Here is a 14,585-nt window from a genome sequence, read left to right as displayed (position 1 = left end):
CATTGACTGAAACCTGGCCACCGCAATTGCCGTTTAGGTAATTTTTTTTGGTCACACGGGAGACTTAACATGTGCGCACCTCTCCATACCGGGTGTCACTGGATACTCTCCATTTTTGTATCCATGTGCCTCTGCTTTCTACACCAACAAAACAATTGTTTGTCTTGTGGCTATACTTTTCAAGAATTGGCCACCATTCACTTCCATTGTAAGTGCCTCACTGGAACACACATTTTTGGCTTTTTAAAAAAAAAAAAAAGAAGAGGGGCAAGTCCAAATAAATGGTTATTGCAATAACAATGCCACAAATGCTGTCGATTGAGCTTAACTTGTATTGCACCTGGAATGTTCCTCAGTAAATGCACATTTTTGTAGTTATGCTCCACTTTAAAATAAAGAATTGGCTCTTTTTGAGTGCAATCTCCACTATATGATTTAAAGTCCTTACCACGTAATCACAAACAACTGGACATTTTGTATAAATTTGTTGGTCAAAAAGTGTGGGAATGCTGGTTTTTGGTCAACAGCTTTTCAATTTGAAACTATAATTCACTATTTCAGTCTTATGCAATGGTTAAGTCTCGGTCAAAGAATTTAATAAAGTTTACACTGTATAGCAGAAAAAGCTATATATTAATCAATTGTAAATTACCATCACAGCTGTATAAACATATGAGTAATTCCAGTGGAAATATCAACGATGTGTTCTAGCAGTGGAGATTTTGCTTGTATTGAAACTACACTGCTGTTAACGGAGTTATGTTAGTGACCCGCTGAGAGATGTCCTTATGAGTCTCTGTTTGGATGGTGTAATTGACCAAAGGTCTGCATACTTCACCATCCAGCAGCTGGAGTCAGTAAGTGGCCATCAGTGCTCTTGAGAATTAAGATTTTCAAGAAGGAACAGCTATTGTGGAGGCTGAACATCTCACAAGTTCCTAACTTCTCATTTGATACCCGTCTATTTTGTAGTTGAGAATTAGTTTCACCCGTACAGCAGTTTTATAAGCCCTGGAGCCCATAAAAGGGTCCTGATCTGGGACTTGGCTTATAGATTTGCATGCTACATTTACATTAATAGCAGAACATAATAAATTTAAGCCCACATTTTGCAAGTGCGTGCATGTCTACAAGATTTCATCACCTGCATTCCTTTAAGATTCTTTCAATGTCCTCTTTGTTACCTCTTATTATGCAATACTAGAGTTTTGGCTGAAATGAAACTTGGCTTTATCTTTGAGACATGCAGTCAAACATAATTCCTTTTATTGTTACCTGTGCCTCTAATTGAGTTACACTTAGCACTTGGCAAACGTAGGCATCCGCCTAAGGCTCCCAGAAGCCAAGGGCCCAATAAATAACGTTTGCTGACTAATGTTTGATATTGCTGTTATTTTCAGCACCGTCAATGCAAGCAACCCCCTTCTCCCTCAGATCAGGCTGTTGTGGAATATTCCAAGGTTTGTATGGGTCTACAAAAGTTCATAAACAGGTGAATTTGTGGAGAGAAAGGTAACACTGTCTTTCCAAATGGAAATCTCCTCATGGACTGCACCAGATTTGCCAGTTCTTGCTGTGAGATGTTACCCCACTCTTTCACCAAGGCACTTGCAAGTTCCCGGACAATTCTGGGGGGAATGGCCCTTGCCTCACCCTCCGATCCAACAGGTCACAGACGTGCTCAATGGGATTGAGATCTGGTCTCTTCGCTGGCCATGGCAGAACACTGACATTCCGGTCTTGCAGGAAATCACACCCAGAACGAGCAGTATGGCTGGTGGCATTGTTATGCTGGAGGGTCATGTCAGGATGGGCCTATAGGAAGGGTACCACATGATTGAGGAAGATGTCTTCCCTGTAACATACAGCATTAAGATTGCCTGCAATGACAACAAGCTCAGTTTGATAATGCTGTGACACACCGCCCCAGACCATAACGGACCCTCCACCTCCAAATCTATCCCGCTCCAGAGTACAGACCTCGGTGTAACGCTCATTCCTTTCACGATAAACGCGAGTCCGACCATCACCCCTGGTGAGACAAAACCATGACTCGTCAGTGAAGAGCACTTTTTTGCCAGTCCTGTCTGGTCCAGCGAGGGTGGGTTTGTGCCCATAGGCGACGTAGTTGACGGTGATATCTGGTAAGGACCTGCCTTACAACTGGCCCACAAGCCCTCAGTCCAACCTCTCTCAGTCTATTGCAGACAGTCTGAACACTGATGGAGGGATTGTGCGTTCCTGGTGTAACTCAGGCAGTTGTTGTTGCCATCCTGTACCTGTCCTGCAGGTGTGATATTCGGATGTACCAATCCAGTGCAGGTGTTGTTACACGTGGTCTGCCACTGCGAGGACAATCAGCTGTCTTCCTGTCTCCCTTTTAGGTGTTTCACAGTACAGACATTGCAATTTATTGCCTCCTCATGCCTCCATGCAGCAAGACACGTTCCCACAGATGAGCAGGGACCCTGGGCATCTTTCTGTGGGTGTTTTTCAGAGTCAGAAAGGTCTCTTTAGTGTCTTAAGTTTTTATAACTGTGAACATAATTGCTTATCGTCTGTAAGATGTTAGTGTCCTAACGACCGTTCCACAGGTGCATGTTCATTAATTGTTTATGATTAATTGAACAAGCATGGAAAATATTGTTTAAACCCTTTATAATAAAGATCTGTAAAGTTATTTGGATGTTTACAAAATTATCTTTAAAATACAGTGTCCTGAAAAAGGGACGTTTCTTTTTTTTGCTGAATTTAGTTTAGGAGGAAAGGGGCACTAAGAAAGAGGGATATACTGATATAAGATATACTGTATTGTAGTTAATGGTAGCCAGATTGTGTTAATGTGTTGTCAGACATTATTAACAACTCTGGAATATCGCAAATCAACAGAGAGTAAAATAGTGAAGTCTTCCTCAGATACCATGTGTGTTATTTACACAAGCGTCGCAGGAAAATTACGTTGCTGAGGGGAAAGCGGTTTAGTCACATATATGTAACCATAGTCAGTGAAATCTTTCAGGACGTAGGAATATTTTCTCCATACCATTCCATAAAACAATGAAATAATAATAATAAAAAGGCTTACAGCACCTTTAAGAGAAAATCAACCTAAATGTGTGTCATTGGAGAGGGCCCATTCCTGTACTTTGCCTAGGGCCCCCAAATCACTAAATCCGCCCCTTGCACACATGCCCGTTAATGCAAATCTTTAAACACGCAACTAGCCACTCAATTGGCTGCAACTAGGCGTATTAAAGCATTCAAGTTCAATTGTTTCTCAACCCAAACATTGAAAGTGGGAAGAAATGCAGTTTAAGTGACTAATTGCAGTTGATGTGGGGGAACGTCAAGTTTACAGCAAGCAGGTGATGCTATCAAGTCAACATGGATGAAAATCTCTAAGCAACATTTCCTGCACCTTGTTAAATTCATGTCATGAAGAATCCAGAATGTTTTTAGGTGGTCAAAAATGTTTGGATGAGTACTGTAGGAGACACGACATGTGGTTCAAATATATATATATATATATATATATATATATATATATATATATATATATATATATATATAATATATAACTCTGCCATATATCTGTTTTTTCTTTGTTAGTTGTTCCTCACTTTCTGAAAAGGAAGTGATTTTACAAGCCAAATTATTCCTTATCCCAGATCTGTTCCTGTTTCTTAATGAGAAGTCTAAAGTAATCAAAAAAAATGTCTGTCTAGATTTCACTTCCTTGTCTACAGATACTTTTCGTGTTCTTCAGTAAATACTCACAACACATTCTTGAGTATTGCTGTGTTAAAAATGAATTATTAGCTTATTACTTACTGAATATACTGCATACGCACTGCTTACTATTGTTTGTAATAGAACAGTATCTTTATTGGCTGATTATTTAATTGTACTGCAAAAACGTAACATGTTTTTTAACGCAAAATTGGATTAAAACTGCAAAATAGACATTTTTATTTCCAAAATGAGAACTGTACACAGCCTAATGAGGTCATATGATAAAAACGAGTGCATTTACATGCACACCATTATTCTGATAACTACCAAAAAATCAGTTTAATAAAAAAATCGGAGAATGCAAGAAAACCGTGTTTGCGTGAGATTTGAAATAATCGAGCTACTCTCTGGATTTGATGTCAAAGCAAAGTCATAAACAGGCATGCGCACATCACTTGTGCACATTGGATATGCAGGTAAGAACGACTTTAGAGGAAAAGTTCGGACACCAGTGGTTAAATCCATGTCTGCAAAAGCTATATGATAAGTGTGGATGAGAAACAGATCAATATTTAAATCCTATTTTACTATCAATTCTCCTCCTTGCCCAGTAGGTGGCAATATACACAAATAATGTGAATCGCCAAAAACAAAAGAAGAAGAACATGAAAGTGGAGATTGATAGTAAAAAAGGACTTAAATATTGATCTGTTTCTTACCCATATTTACCATATAGCTTCAGAAGACATGGATTGAAACACTGGAGTCTTAAGGAATACTTTTATGGTGCCATGAGTGCTTTTACATTTTGATACCCATTCACTTGCATTGTATGGACCTGCAGAGCTCAGAAATTCTTCTAAAAATCTTAATTTGTGTTCAGCAGAAGAAAAAAAGTCATGAGCATCTGGGATGGCATGAGGGTGAGTAAATGATGAGAGAATTTCAATTTTGTGGTGAACTATCCCTTTAAAGGCATTCAAATGCAATGCGGAATCGGGGTAATGGGTATCTTACATGCATGTCCTTAAATCAGTGGTGTAGCCAAGGGTGGGTCGAGGTGGGCCTGGTCCCACCCAAAATAGACACAGGCCCACCCAGAATATTACAGATTATTCTTAAATTTAAAATATATATTTATAAAATAGTACAAAAAAATCTGATTCCTGAAAGTGTGAAAGAACTGTTTAAATATGTCGCTTCTGTATTTGAAAATTTGGTCAAAAATACATTTGGGTGAAAAACTGGCCCGTCCATTTTTATTGAGGCCCACCTAAAAGTAACTTCCTGGCTAAACCCTTTTAAATTAACCCTAAACAAATTATTCTTAACCTGTGTTGTTATGTAAATGCATCAAACGGCCTTTATTTATCAATATAAGGACATAAATGGCTTAAGAATAAATCGATCGACATGGGTAGATTTTTGCCACTTACTCGTTTATGCGTTGTGTGTACTGTATACATCTTAACTGGCATTCTTCCCGGCTTATCCATTGTATGCACATGCTGTGCACATGTGTATGTAAATGGGCGAGTTCAATTTTAGTAGCTAATAAGACCAATAATTATCAACAAGAGAGATTTTATTGAAACAGACTTTATAAATGACCTTCTGCACATAGTGCTTTACAATTTTGTTTTCATGCATGGTAAAGAAAAAAAATAAGAGGAAAGGAAAAGACATTTGAATTGCCAATGGTAGTCAAATGTACAAAAGAATTATGGAAAACAGATGTCTTCATTGATGCTTTGAAATAGTATTGCTACTGGCCTTTACATATGCAGTGAGAACGCTATAAATAAATAAATAACATTGTTTGCAAATCAATAAATTAACATAATATTTATGTGAGAAGCCTCCTGCTCAATTTCTGCAAATTTACTTAAGAAACATTACTTCAGGGGGGCCTGGGAATCTCAGCGAGTATTGACGCTGACTACCCACATGGAGTCATGAGTCTGAATCCAGGGCGTGCTGAGTGACTCCAGCCAGGAGTCCTAAGCAACCAAATTGGCCCAGTTGCTAGGGAGGGTAGAATCACATGGGGTAACCTCCTCGTGGTCGCTATAATGCGGTTCTTGCTCTCGGTGGGGCGTGTGGTAAATTGTGCGTGGATGCCGTGGAGAGTAGCGTGAAGCCTCCACACGCGCAGACTGATGGTCTCAGACGTGGAGGCAACTAAGATTCGTCCTCCGCCACCCGGATTGAGGCGAGTCACTACACCACCACGAGGACTTCGAGCGCATTGTTAATTGGGCATTCCAAATTGGGGAGAAAAGGGGAGAAAAATCACAAAAAAAGAAGAAAAAAGACACATTCCTTCAGTTCCTTTTCCTCAGAAAGACAAAATGCACGTTAGAAGACCGATTAACCTTATTATTTCTGCACAGGAATTTTGATCCTCCAAAACAGCCAGTGTATATCCTCCAAATATTCATTGTGTAGAATTACATGCTTTTCCTGTCTTTAATCACACTGACTGCAGTTAAACTGAGCCAAATGCCAGCAAATTTCCTCTTAAATGGGGGAAACCAATGCAGTAATTGTTGTTTTGACAAATTATATAGTTGTGTAAGAGTAGTCTAGCGTCTTTGAATTATGGTCTTATTTTCTGACCTTATCTGCTCGCATAACATGTGTTGACTGATTTCTAATGAGCAGACAAATGTTTCAAATTGTGCATCCGACAGAACATCAAATCCATAACCTTAAGTATGAGCAATAGTAATAGTGATGCTTACATTAGCATTGCAATCCCATTCTCCTTGAAATAACAATGAAAGTTGAACAACTGATCTTTGGTTTGTCTTTAGTTTGTGGTGAAACTAGATATGCCATTATAACTTGATGCCACATCTGAGCAAGGTATAAAGAGAAGCCACATACTCAATAATTTCTTTCTTTTGGTTGAGAACTGAGAGAAAACAAGGAAATAGAAGAAAAACAGAGATGCGTTGAGATGAGCTTGCCTATGGTTCACTTATTCAGTACAGTTATAAAGACATCTATTCTGTAAACTTTCTCTTCCTCCTCTTTATTTAGTGCAACTGTCCCTTTCTACTGCAAATTACAGTCATAAATGCTTTTCAGCCCAGTCACCACATTCTAAAAACTTTGCATAACAGCATTCTGAGATGAAATTCTTCTCAACACAATTGTACAGAGCAATAAGTTACCGTAGACTTTGTCAGATCAAACCAGTCTGGCCATTCTCTGTTGAACTCTCTCATCAACAAGGTGTTTCCATCCACAGCACTGCCACTCCCTTGATGTTTTTTGTATTTGGCACCATTCAGAGTAAATTCTAGAGACTGTTGTGTGTGAAAATCCCAGGAGCTCAGCAGTTACAGAAATACTGAAACCAGCCCATCTGGCACCAACAATCATGCCACGCTCCATATCACTGAGATCACATTTTTTTCCCCATTCTGATGGTTGATGTGAACATTTACTAAAGCTCCTGACCCGTATCTGCATGATGTTTATGCACTGTACTGCTGCCACATGATCGGCTGATTAGATAATCGCAAGGATGATTGTTGAGAGGTCAATAGAGAATCGTCAGACTGGTTCGAACAAGTCTATGGTAACTCAGATAACCACTCTGTACAATTATGGTGAGAAGAATATCATCTCAGAATGCTATTATGAGATGGAGGTGGTTTTAATGTTGAGATCGGTATATATTATATATATATTAGGGCTGTCAAACAATTAACATTTTAATAGAATGAATTACATGGTGTCCCAATTAATTAATCGTGATTAATCACATATACAAATATTTGCTGAGAAAGCCCCTCATATAACAATAATTCAATATATTGAATGTTGTTTTACCTTTATAAAGGTAAATGTATCATTTTTCCTTACTTTCTCCTAAAACACTAAATAGCATTAAAACTTGTATATCACTTTCCTTTTCACCTGTTTGTCACTATAAGCACTTATTAAAGAGGTCATCAAATACAATATCTAAAGGTTGATTCACATTTATTTGGTGACTTATTTGCCGTTTAAAGTGATTAAATGAAACATTTTTCAATAACTGTTTAATAGTGAAAGGATATTGCAGGGGCTAAAGGCACCCCATAGAAAACAGATTTGTTATGAAGAATGTTAAAAGTGGACTTGCATTGACTGATCCAATCACAATTTGTTTATGGGATACTTGAGATGTTATGAAATGAACAGGAAATGGTGCATCCTTTTCTAAAGTAGTTATTTTGAATCACCATTATCCTCATTTGTTACTCAAAAAAGAATCTTGCTGTCTCAAGAGTAGTTGCATATGTTGACAGATTTTGCCCTATAACTTTTGCTCATATTTAAGTGTGGGTTAAAGGCCCCATCAGCACCTTTTTTGTAATTATTTTAATCAAAACAACCTACTGTTATTATTATTGTTGTATTTTTTTTTTTTGCACAAAAATGATGTTGCTCCATCAATATTCAATAAAAATAAATATATATATTTTCAATCTTGATATACTTTGTGACCGTTTTCTTTAAAGAGCCCATATTATGCTCATTTACAGGTTTGACATTTTATATCGGGGTCTACTAGAATACATTTACACACCTTAATGTTCAAAAAACACATTATTTTTCACATACTGTACATTGCTGCAGCACCTCTTTACACCCTGCCTCTGAAACGCTCTGTTGTAGCTCCTGTCTCTTTAAAGCCCCCCTTTCTGAAAAGCCCAGTCTGCTCTGATTGGTCAGCTGGCCCAGTCTGTTGTGAATGGTCAACCGCTTAAGAGCGTGTGTCAGAAATATAATGTCGCTGACCATAACTGAGTTTCAGCTCCAGAGCAGCGCATTCCTGAGGCGGGCATTGTGAAAATGTGTTATGTAGCTATGTCTAATGGCTGGACTGCAAACCCGGCGTTTCAGGCAGTTCAGGATCAGTGTTTTCTGTGGGAGAGAGTAACTCCCTTTGGCGTGGACTTTGGGATTTGTCACTTTGCAGACCTTTACATGCACAAACAGCTATATTACACACAAAAGGTAAGGTAAAATCCCAAAAAGCATAATAGGGGTACCTTTATTCCCATTGCAACCTATATTTTTTCAAACCATATACCAATACAGTGTGTCATCCAATTATGTCAAATACTTCATTTGAATTATTCAATTTCAATCTCAGTTTCAACAATTATGGCTGTAGCTATATAAAAAAATGCACAAGACCATAATGCAATAAATGCTCCATTAAAATACATTCTAAATAATGGGCTGGTCCTAGATTACACAGCTCTCTAATGTCTCCCTTCATGGTAGATTTTTACATAATCTCAAAATTTTGAACTTTTCACATTCAGGGTCATCAGTGCAGATTTGACTCTTTCATGTAAAATCACTTCATATCCGCTACACGTTTAACAACACTGACCCCTGAGACAGCGAATACAGACATCTACAAGCAACAGGTCACAACATCTATCACTAGATAGTCTTAGAATAGAATATGATCAAATATATTAAATGTTACATAACAGATAAAACAGTAAAACGTGCATTTTTCATTCCCGTCTCATGACAAGTCTCAGTAATAGTACGAGATGGCGATAAATGGTCCATAGAGAAAAAAGAAATGAACAAACGGTGTTAATCGACGTTAATACCATTGTAAATTCTGTTTGTTGATTGGTTGGTCTCTATGGGAATAAAGTCATACCTTTTCGTACGAGCCAAGTCATGCGATATCTAGCGATTTCACCATCTCGTACAAATTATCATGAGACTGGTTTGCATTTTAAATATCTGGGGCATTTTTGTCACTTTCTGTGTAATTGTTATCTCGAGACCTGCTTAAATTTTGGGCCTGCACGCAACCATTAGCCTTGTTTTCATTCAGGGCCTGACAGCTGTCTAAGGAATATGGACAGTCTTGGCGTGAGCCAATGGAGCTTTGGCGTCTTGTTCTCTGCCAGGTGCCTGATTGGCTCCTACGATGAAAAGATGGGTAGAAAATACTCTGGTTGAACGAACTCAACGTTCTTCGTTCTGAAGCTCTACGAATGGCCGTACGGAAGGTCTCGCCTGCAAAGTAGTACAGTAAGGGATTGAAGCAACTATTGGAGGCTGCCGTGCAAAGCGAGATGACCAGAACTCTTAGGAGATACTTGGTGACCTGGCAATCCATGACTGAAACAATAGCATGGAGATGGACAGTGCGGGCGACGTGATATGGTAGAAAACACAGCAGAAATGTACTTAGGACAACAGCGATCAAATACACCGAGCGCTGTCGATTGCTGCGCTTTCGATTCCCAACTCTCTGTCCGTTGACGAGTTTGCTTACGATGCATCCGTAGCAGGCTAGAATTGTTATGAAAGGAATGACAAATCCAAACAAAACTCCCACATAGTTCAAGATAAATATTCGCCTCCAAGACTTTCTGGTCCCAGGTTCAAAGCAACGAGTTTTGTTATTGCGCTGCAAAGTTCCTGTCATGAGGAATGGTGATGACAATCCGGCAACAAAAATCCAGATGGCAAAGCATATTAGACTGGCTCTGCGCACCGTTACCAAGGTCTTGTTGCGGATGGGGTGTACCACGGCGATGTACCGTAACACACTTATGCCTGTAAGAAACAGTACACTGGTGTAGAGGTTAAGGTAGAAGGAAAATACGCACCAGCGACAAAGCCAGTCTGGGAAGTCCCATTGACCACCCCTGAAGTAGTAGACCAGTCGCAAGGGCAACGTCAATGAGAAGCAAACATCCGAAATGGCCAAGTTAGTCATAAACACAGTGTTGGCATTCTTCTTACGAGTAAGACGTAGGAACACAAAAAGAGCTATGAAGTTGCTGATAAATCCAATAGGGAATACGATACAGTATGTGACGGTGTAAGCCAAATATTTGAAGTCCTCGCTGTCACCGCATGTCTGGTTGGTATGTCCTGGTGTCGAATGGTTGGTTAAGTTGGACCAGGGTTCTGAGGTAAGCACAGGAGCTAGAAACAAAATGATTGACAATGTCAAATTAAACAATTGCATTAACAGCGCTTGCAGAAGTTTGAACAAAGACAGAGCATGCTGATAATGTGATATAAAAAGTTGGCATTAGAATGGCATTGCTGCTACAGTCAAGTCGTTGCTCTACAATAGCTCACCATACCAGGAAAGAACCGTGTGTTTATTTAAAAATCCATAATTCCCATCAATGCTCAGGTTCACAGTTGATAATGCCATGGAGACAGTTGGTAATATCAGTAAAACTTTAAATGGGTAGTTAGTTGACATAACATGTATTTAATCTAAAACTATGTACAACATTTTTCTAATTCTTTAATAATAAGTAGCTATATAAGCAGTTTTTAGAACCTTATATTAATGGAAAATCTGAACTTTTAATGCCAACTACCCAAATATCGTTATTTTATCAAAAAGTCTGTTGTCTTTAGTAGCCCCATATATACTTCATATGCAAATCATATGTAAATAATATTCTACAACTCCTGGACTGAAAACAATTGCACTTTTAACAATATTCAAATTACAGCTGTCTATAGACAACTGACGAAAAAACCCACAGATCGTTGCTCTGCATAAAGAAATCCTTTGTAAATTATTAATATTAATAAGCCAATATTATGGAAGTAACTAAACAGATCTGATGTGCTATTGTCAAAATATATAGTACAGAAAAAATAAAGTGGGGTTGGGTTTCACTGGAAAAACAAATGCATTTTAAATGTAACAAATTTGCATTTTTTGGACATGTACTATGATATTATCTAACCTTTGCGTTCCACGTAAATACCATATGCACTGTATATGAATATGGTAAACATTCTGTACAATAATTGCCAATATTGTTTCTGTAATTGTAATTACCATCTGAAATCATACCTTTTAAGTAGAACTACTTTTAAAATACTAATTTTAAATATTGGGCAACTCTTTACAATATGGTTTTCCATATACTGATACATGAACTAGCAATGAACAATCCTTTTACAGCTTTTATTAATCTTATTTAATGTTAAACTCAAAATATACTAATACATTTCTAAAATCAAAGGTTGTATTTGTTAGTTAATTAGTTAATGTTCTATGAACTAACATGAAATAACAATGAACAATTGTGTTTTTATTAACTAACAGTATCAAAGATTAATTAATGCAGTAAATATATATATATATATTTAATTGTTTGTTTATGATACCTAATGCATTAACTAACGTTAACAAACTGAACCTTATTGTATTGTTACCAAATATAGATAATTTAATATGTACAGGATATATTAATGTAATGAAGCTTAATATAGCTCATAATACTGTAAAACTCACCTGTCATTCTCTCTTCACCATCCTCCTCAACATCATCGGCGGATAGTAAAGTCCAGTTCACATGCGTTCACAAGTTTATGTTTAAGAGCGTTATGCAACAAAATGTCAAAATGTTCCTCTCTCACAAGTTTCAGGTGTTTGCTGCCCTTATAATGGGCATAAATAGTGTTGCCTTTGTATTCGAGTGTTCCATCTTTAATTAGAGTGCAGCGGAACACAAGTCTTTCCGCACGAAATACCCCTCGAGCTCTTCAAAAGCGGCTGTGTTCTTTGAAGCTTGGTGAAATTATGAATAAGGTTCGAATCGCGAACGAATCGTTGTTTTGAATCGGTTCTTTTTAATGATTCGAACAGCGTTTGTTATTCATGCCGCTGTCAGAGAAGAGAAGCGTCGAAGTATTAGGCTAACTGTGAGGCGAGTGATATTTTGCAGCTATAAACAACACGACATTCGACGCAGTTTAATCGAAAACATAGTAGGCTTATAAACAGTAGTACTTAAAGGTGCTGTAAGAGATATTTATATGCAATGAATGACAAGCAGAAAATATCCATATTCCCTCAAATATATCAATGAAATAGGTGTAACAAAATATCACACCGTGTCTATGATGGTGCGAGTTTCTGGAAACTGAGAAAAACAATTGAGCTTTTTGGAACGTGAAGTCTCTAAATAATTGGTGAATCGTTTTTAGCCGATTCATTTGAACGAACCGTTCGAACGAACCGATTCGCTAAAATGAATCTGGCTTCAGAATGGAAAAGGAGCATTCAAAACAAACACACCTTCAAAACATTTTATTTTGGGAGCTTCTCCCTGGTCGACTTAACTTTTACCAGTGTGAACGAGCTGGTCTGCCTTGTTTATCCTGGGAACTTCCCCCACCGTCATGTGCTTCTATTCTGGGGTGGCTACATCTTATTGACGTCATATAGAACGGGTTTGTTTCCTGTTTATCTGTCCCCTCTTTTTACCACTATTTTAAAAAAAATAATAATAATCTTTTTTTTTTTTTTTACAGTAACCATTTTCACGAGGGACAATTAAATGCACATCAAGTAGAACAGATTGAATATATACAGTAGGTTACAGTAAACCTGTGTGCCCTTTCAAATAGTACTGTGATAGTATCAGATGGTAACATAGTGGTATTTTGACACGTACACAGTAGGACTTAATGATGACCATATTCATATACCATGGTATTTACATGGTACCGCAAGCAACTTCAAAGAATACCATGGGACTACCATGTTATCTATAAACAAAAAATAATACAATAAAAAAAATTACATTGCCATGATAGGCTACATGTTAAAAAAAAATGTATTATTATTTTACTTTTAAAGAAATAGTTCACCCTAAAATGAAAATTATCTCATCATTTACTCACCCTCATGCCATCCTCAATGTATGTCTTCTGTCTTCTGCAGAACACAAATTAAGATTTTTTGAAGATTATTTCAGCTCTGAAGGTCCATACAATGCAAGTGAATGGTGACCAGAACTATGAAGCTCAAAAAGCACATAAAGAAACCATAAAAGGGATATACTGTAGGTGTGGGTGAGAAACAGATCAATATTTAAGTCTTTTTAACTATAGATCTCCACTTTCACATTCTCTTCTTTTGTTTTTGGTGATTGACATTCTTTGTGCATATCACCACCTATTGTGCCGTGAGGACAATTTATAGGGAAAAAAAGGTTCACCCAAAATTAAAATTCTCTCATCATTTACTCTCATTTCATCCCAGTTGTGTATGACTTTCTTTATTCAGCAGAACACCAGCAAATATTTTAGGAGAATATCTCAGCTCTGTGGGTCCATCCAATGCAAGCAGATGGTGATCAGCACTTTAAAGCTCCAAAAAGCACAGACAATCATAGTTAAAGTAATCCACACTAATCCAGTGGTTAAATGAATGCCTTCTAAAGCTATGCGTTCCTTTTGGGTTAGAAACAGATCAGTATTTCAGTCCTGTTCACTAAAATTGTTTACTTTCTGTTGCTCTCTGATGCATGTCCATGAGGGGATCTGGTTCATGCTAACTCTTGCATGCATCTGGGAGCCCATTGCACAAAGATGCCTCAGTCTGTTACTGGGAGGAAGCAGCTTTCCTAACCCCACCCTAATCCTAACTATATGAAGCCTGTAAGGCTGAGCAGCCTGCCAGGAACAAAGCATGGCACCTTTCACCCATCACGCATCTGGGGTGGCGAGTAATGAGTGAATTTTCATTTTTGGGTGAACTATTAGAGAGAGAGAGAGAAAGAGAGATCACTGCCTTAATGTACTTCATTCACAGTTCTTTTATTTTCTTATGTTCATAATGTCCTGTTAAATGCTCATTTTATTTTATATTGTATTGTGTGTATTGTTATTTTTTATTTAATTACCTGGCAGCTTATTTTAATTCTATCTTTATTGTTATTTGTACTGTTTTATTATTATTATATTTGTCTTGTCATTATCTGTTTTGTGTATTAATGCTTTGGCAATATTGTATTTAAACACAACCATGCCAATAAAGTACTTTA

The 14,585-nt window shown here is 37.6% G+C and overlaps 1 protein-coding gene across 1 annotated transcript; it reads right to left on the bottom strand.

Annotated features, from left to right (window-relative positions):
• Window positions 1-5,347: 5,347 nt before the first annotated feature.
• LOC127654433 (cysteinyl leukotriene receptor 2-like) lies at window positions 5,348-12,301 on the bottom strand. Its single transcript, XM_052141630.1, has 2 exons — window positions 12,047-12,301; window positions 5,348-10,704 (listed from the first exon to the last, which is right to left on the bottom strand). The coding sequence occupies exons 1-2, from the start codon at window positions 12,051-12,053 to the stop codon at window positions 9,497-9,499; spliced, it is 1,215 nt and encodes a 404-aa protein (XP_051997590.1). The 5' UTR covers window positions 12,054-12,301; the 3' UTR covers window positions 5,348-9,496.
• Between the last annotated feature and the right edge of the window lie 2,284 nt (window positions 12,302-14,585).

The sequence above is a fragment of the Xyrauchen texanus genome, chromosome 13 (assembly GCF_025860055.1).
Source record: "Xyrauchen texanus isolate HMW12.3.18 chromosome 13, RBS_HiC_50CHRs, whole genome shotgun sequence".
In the NCBI taxonomy this organism is placed as follows: Eukaryota; Metazoa; Chordata; class Actinopteri; order Cypriniformes; family Catostomidae; genus Xyrauchen; species Xyrauchen texanus.
Note: the sequence above shows the minus strand (reverse complement) of the source record. Positions and strands in the feature narration are given on the sequence as shown.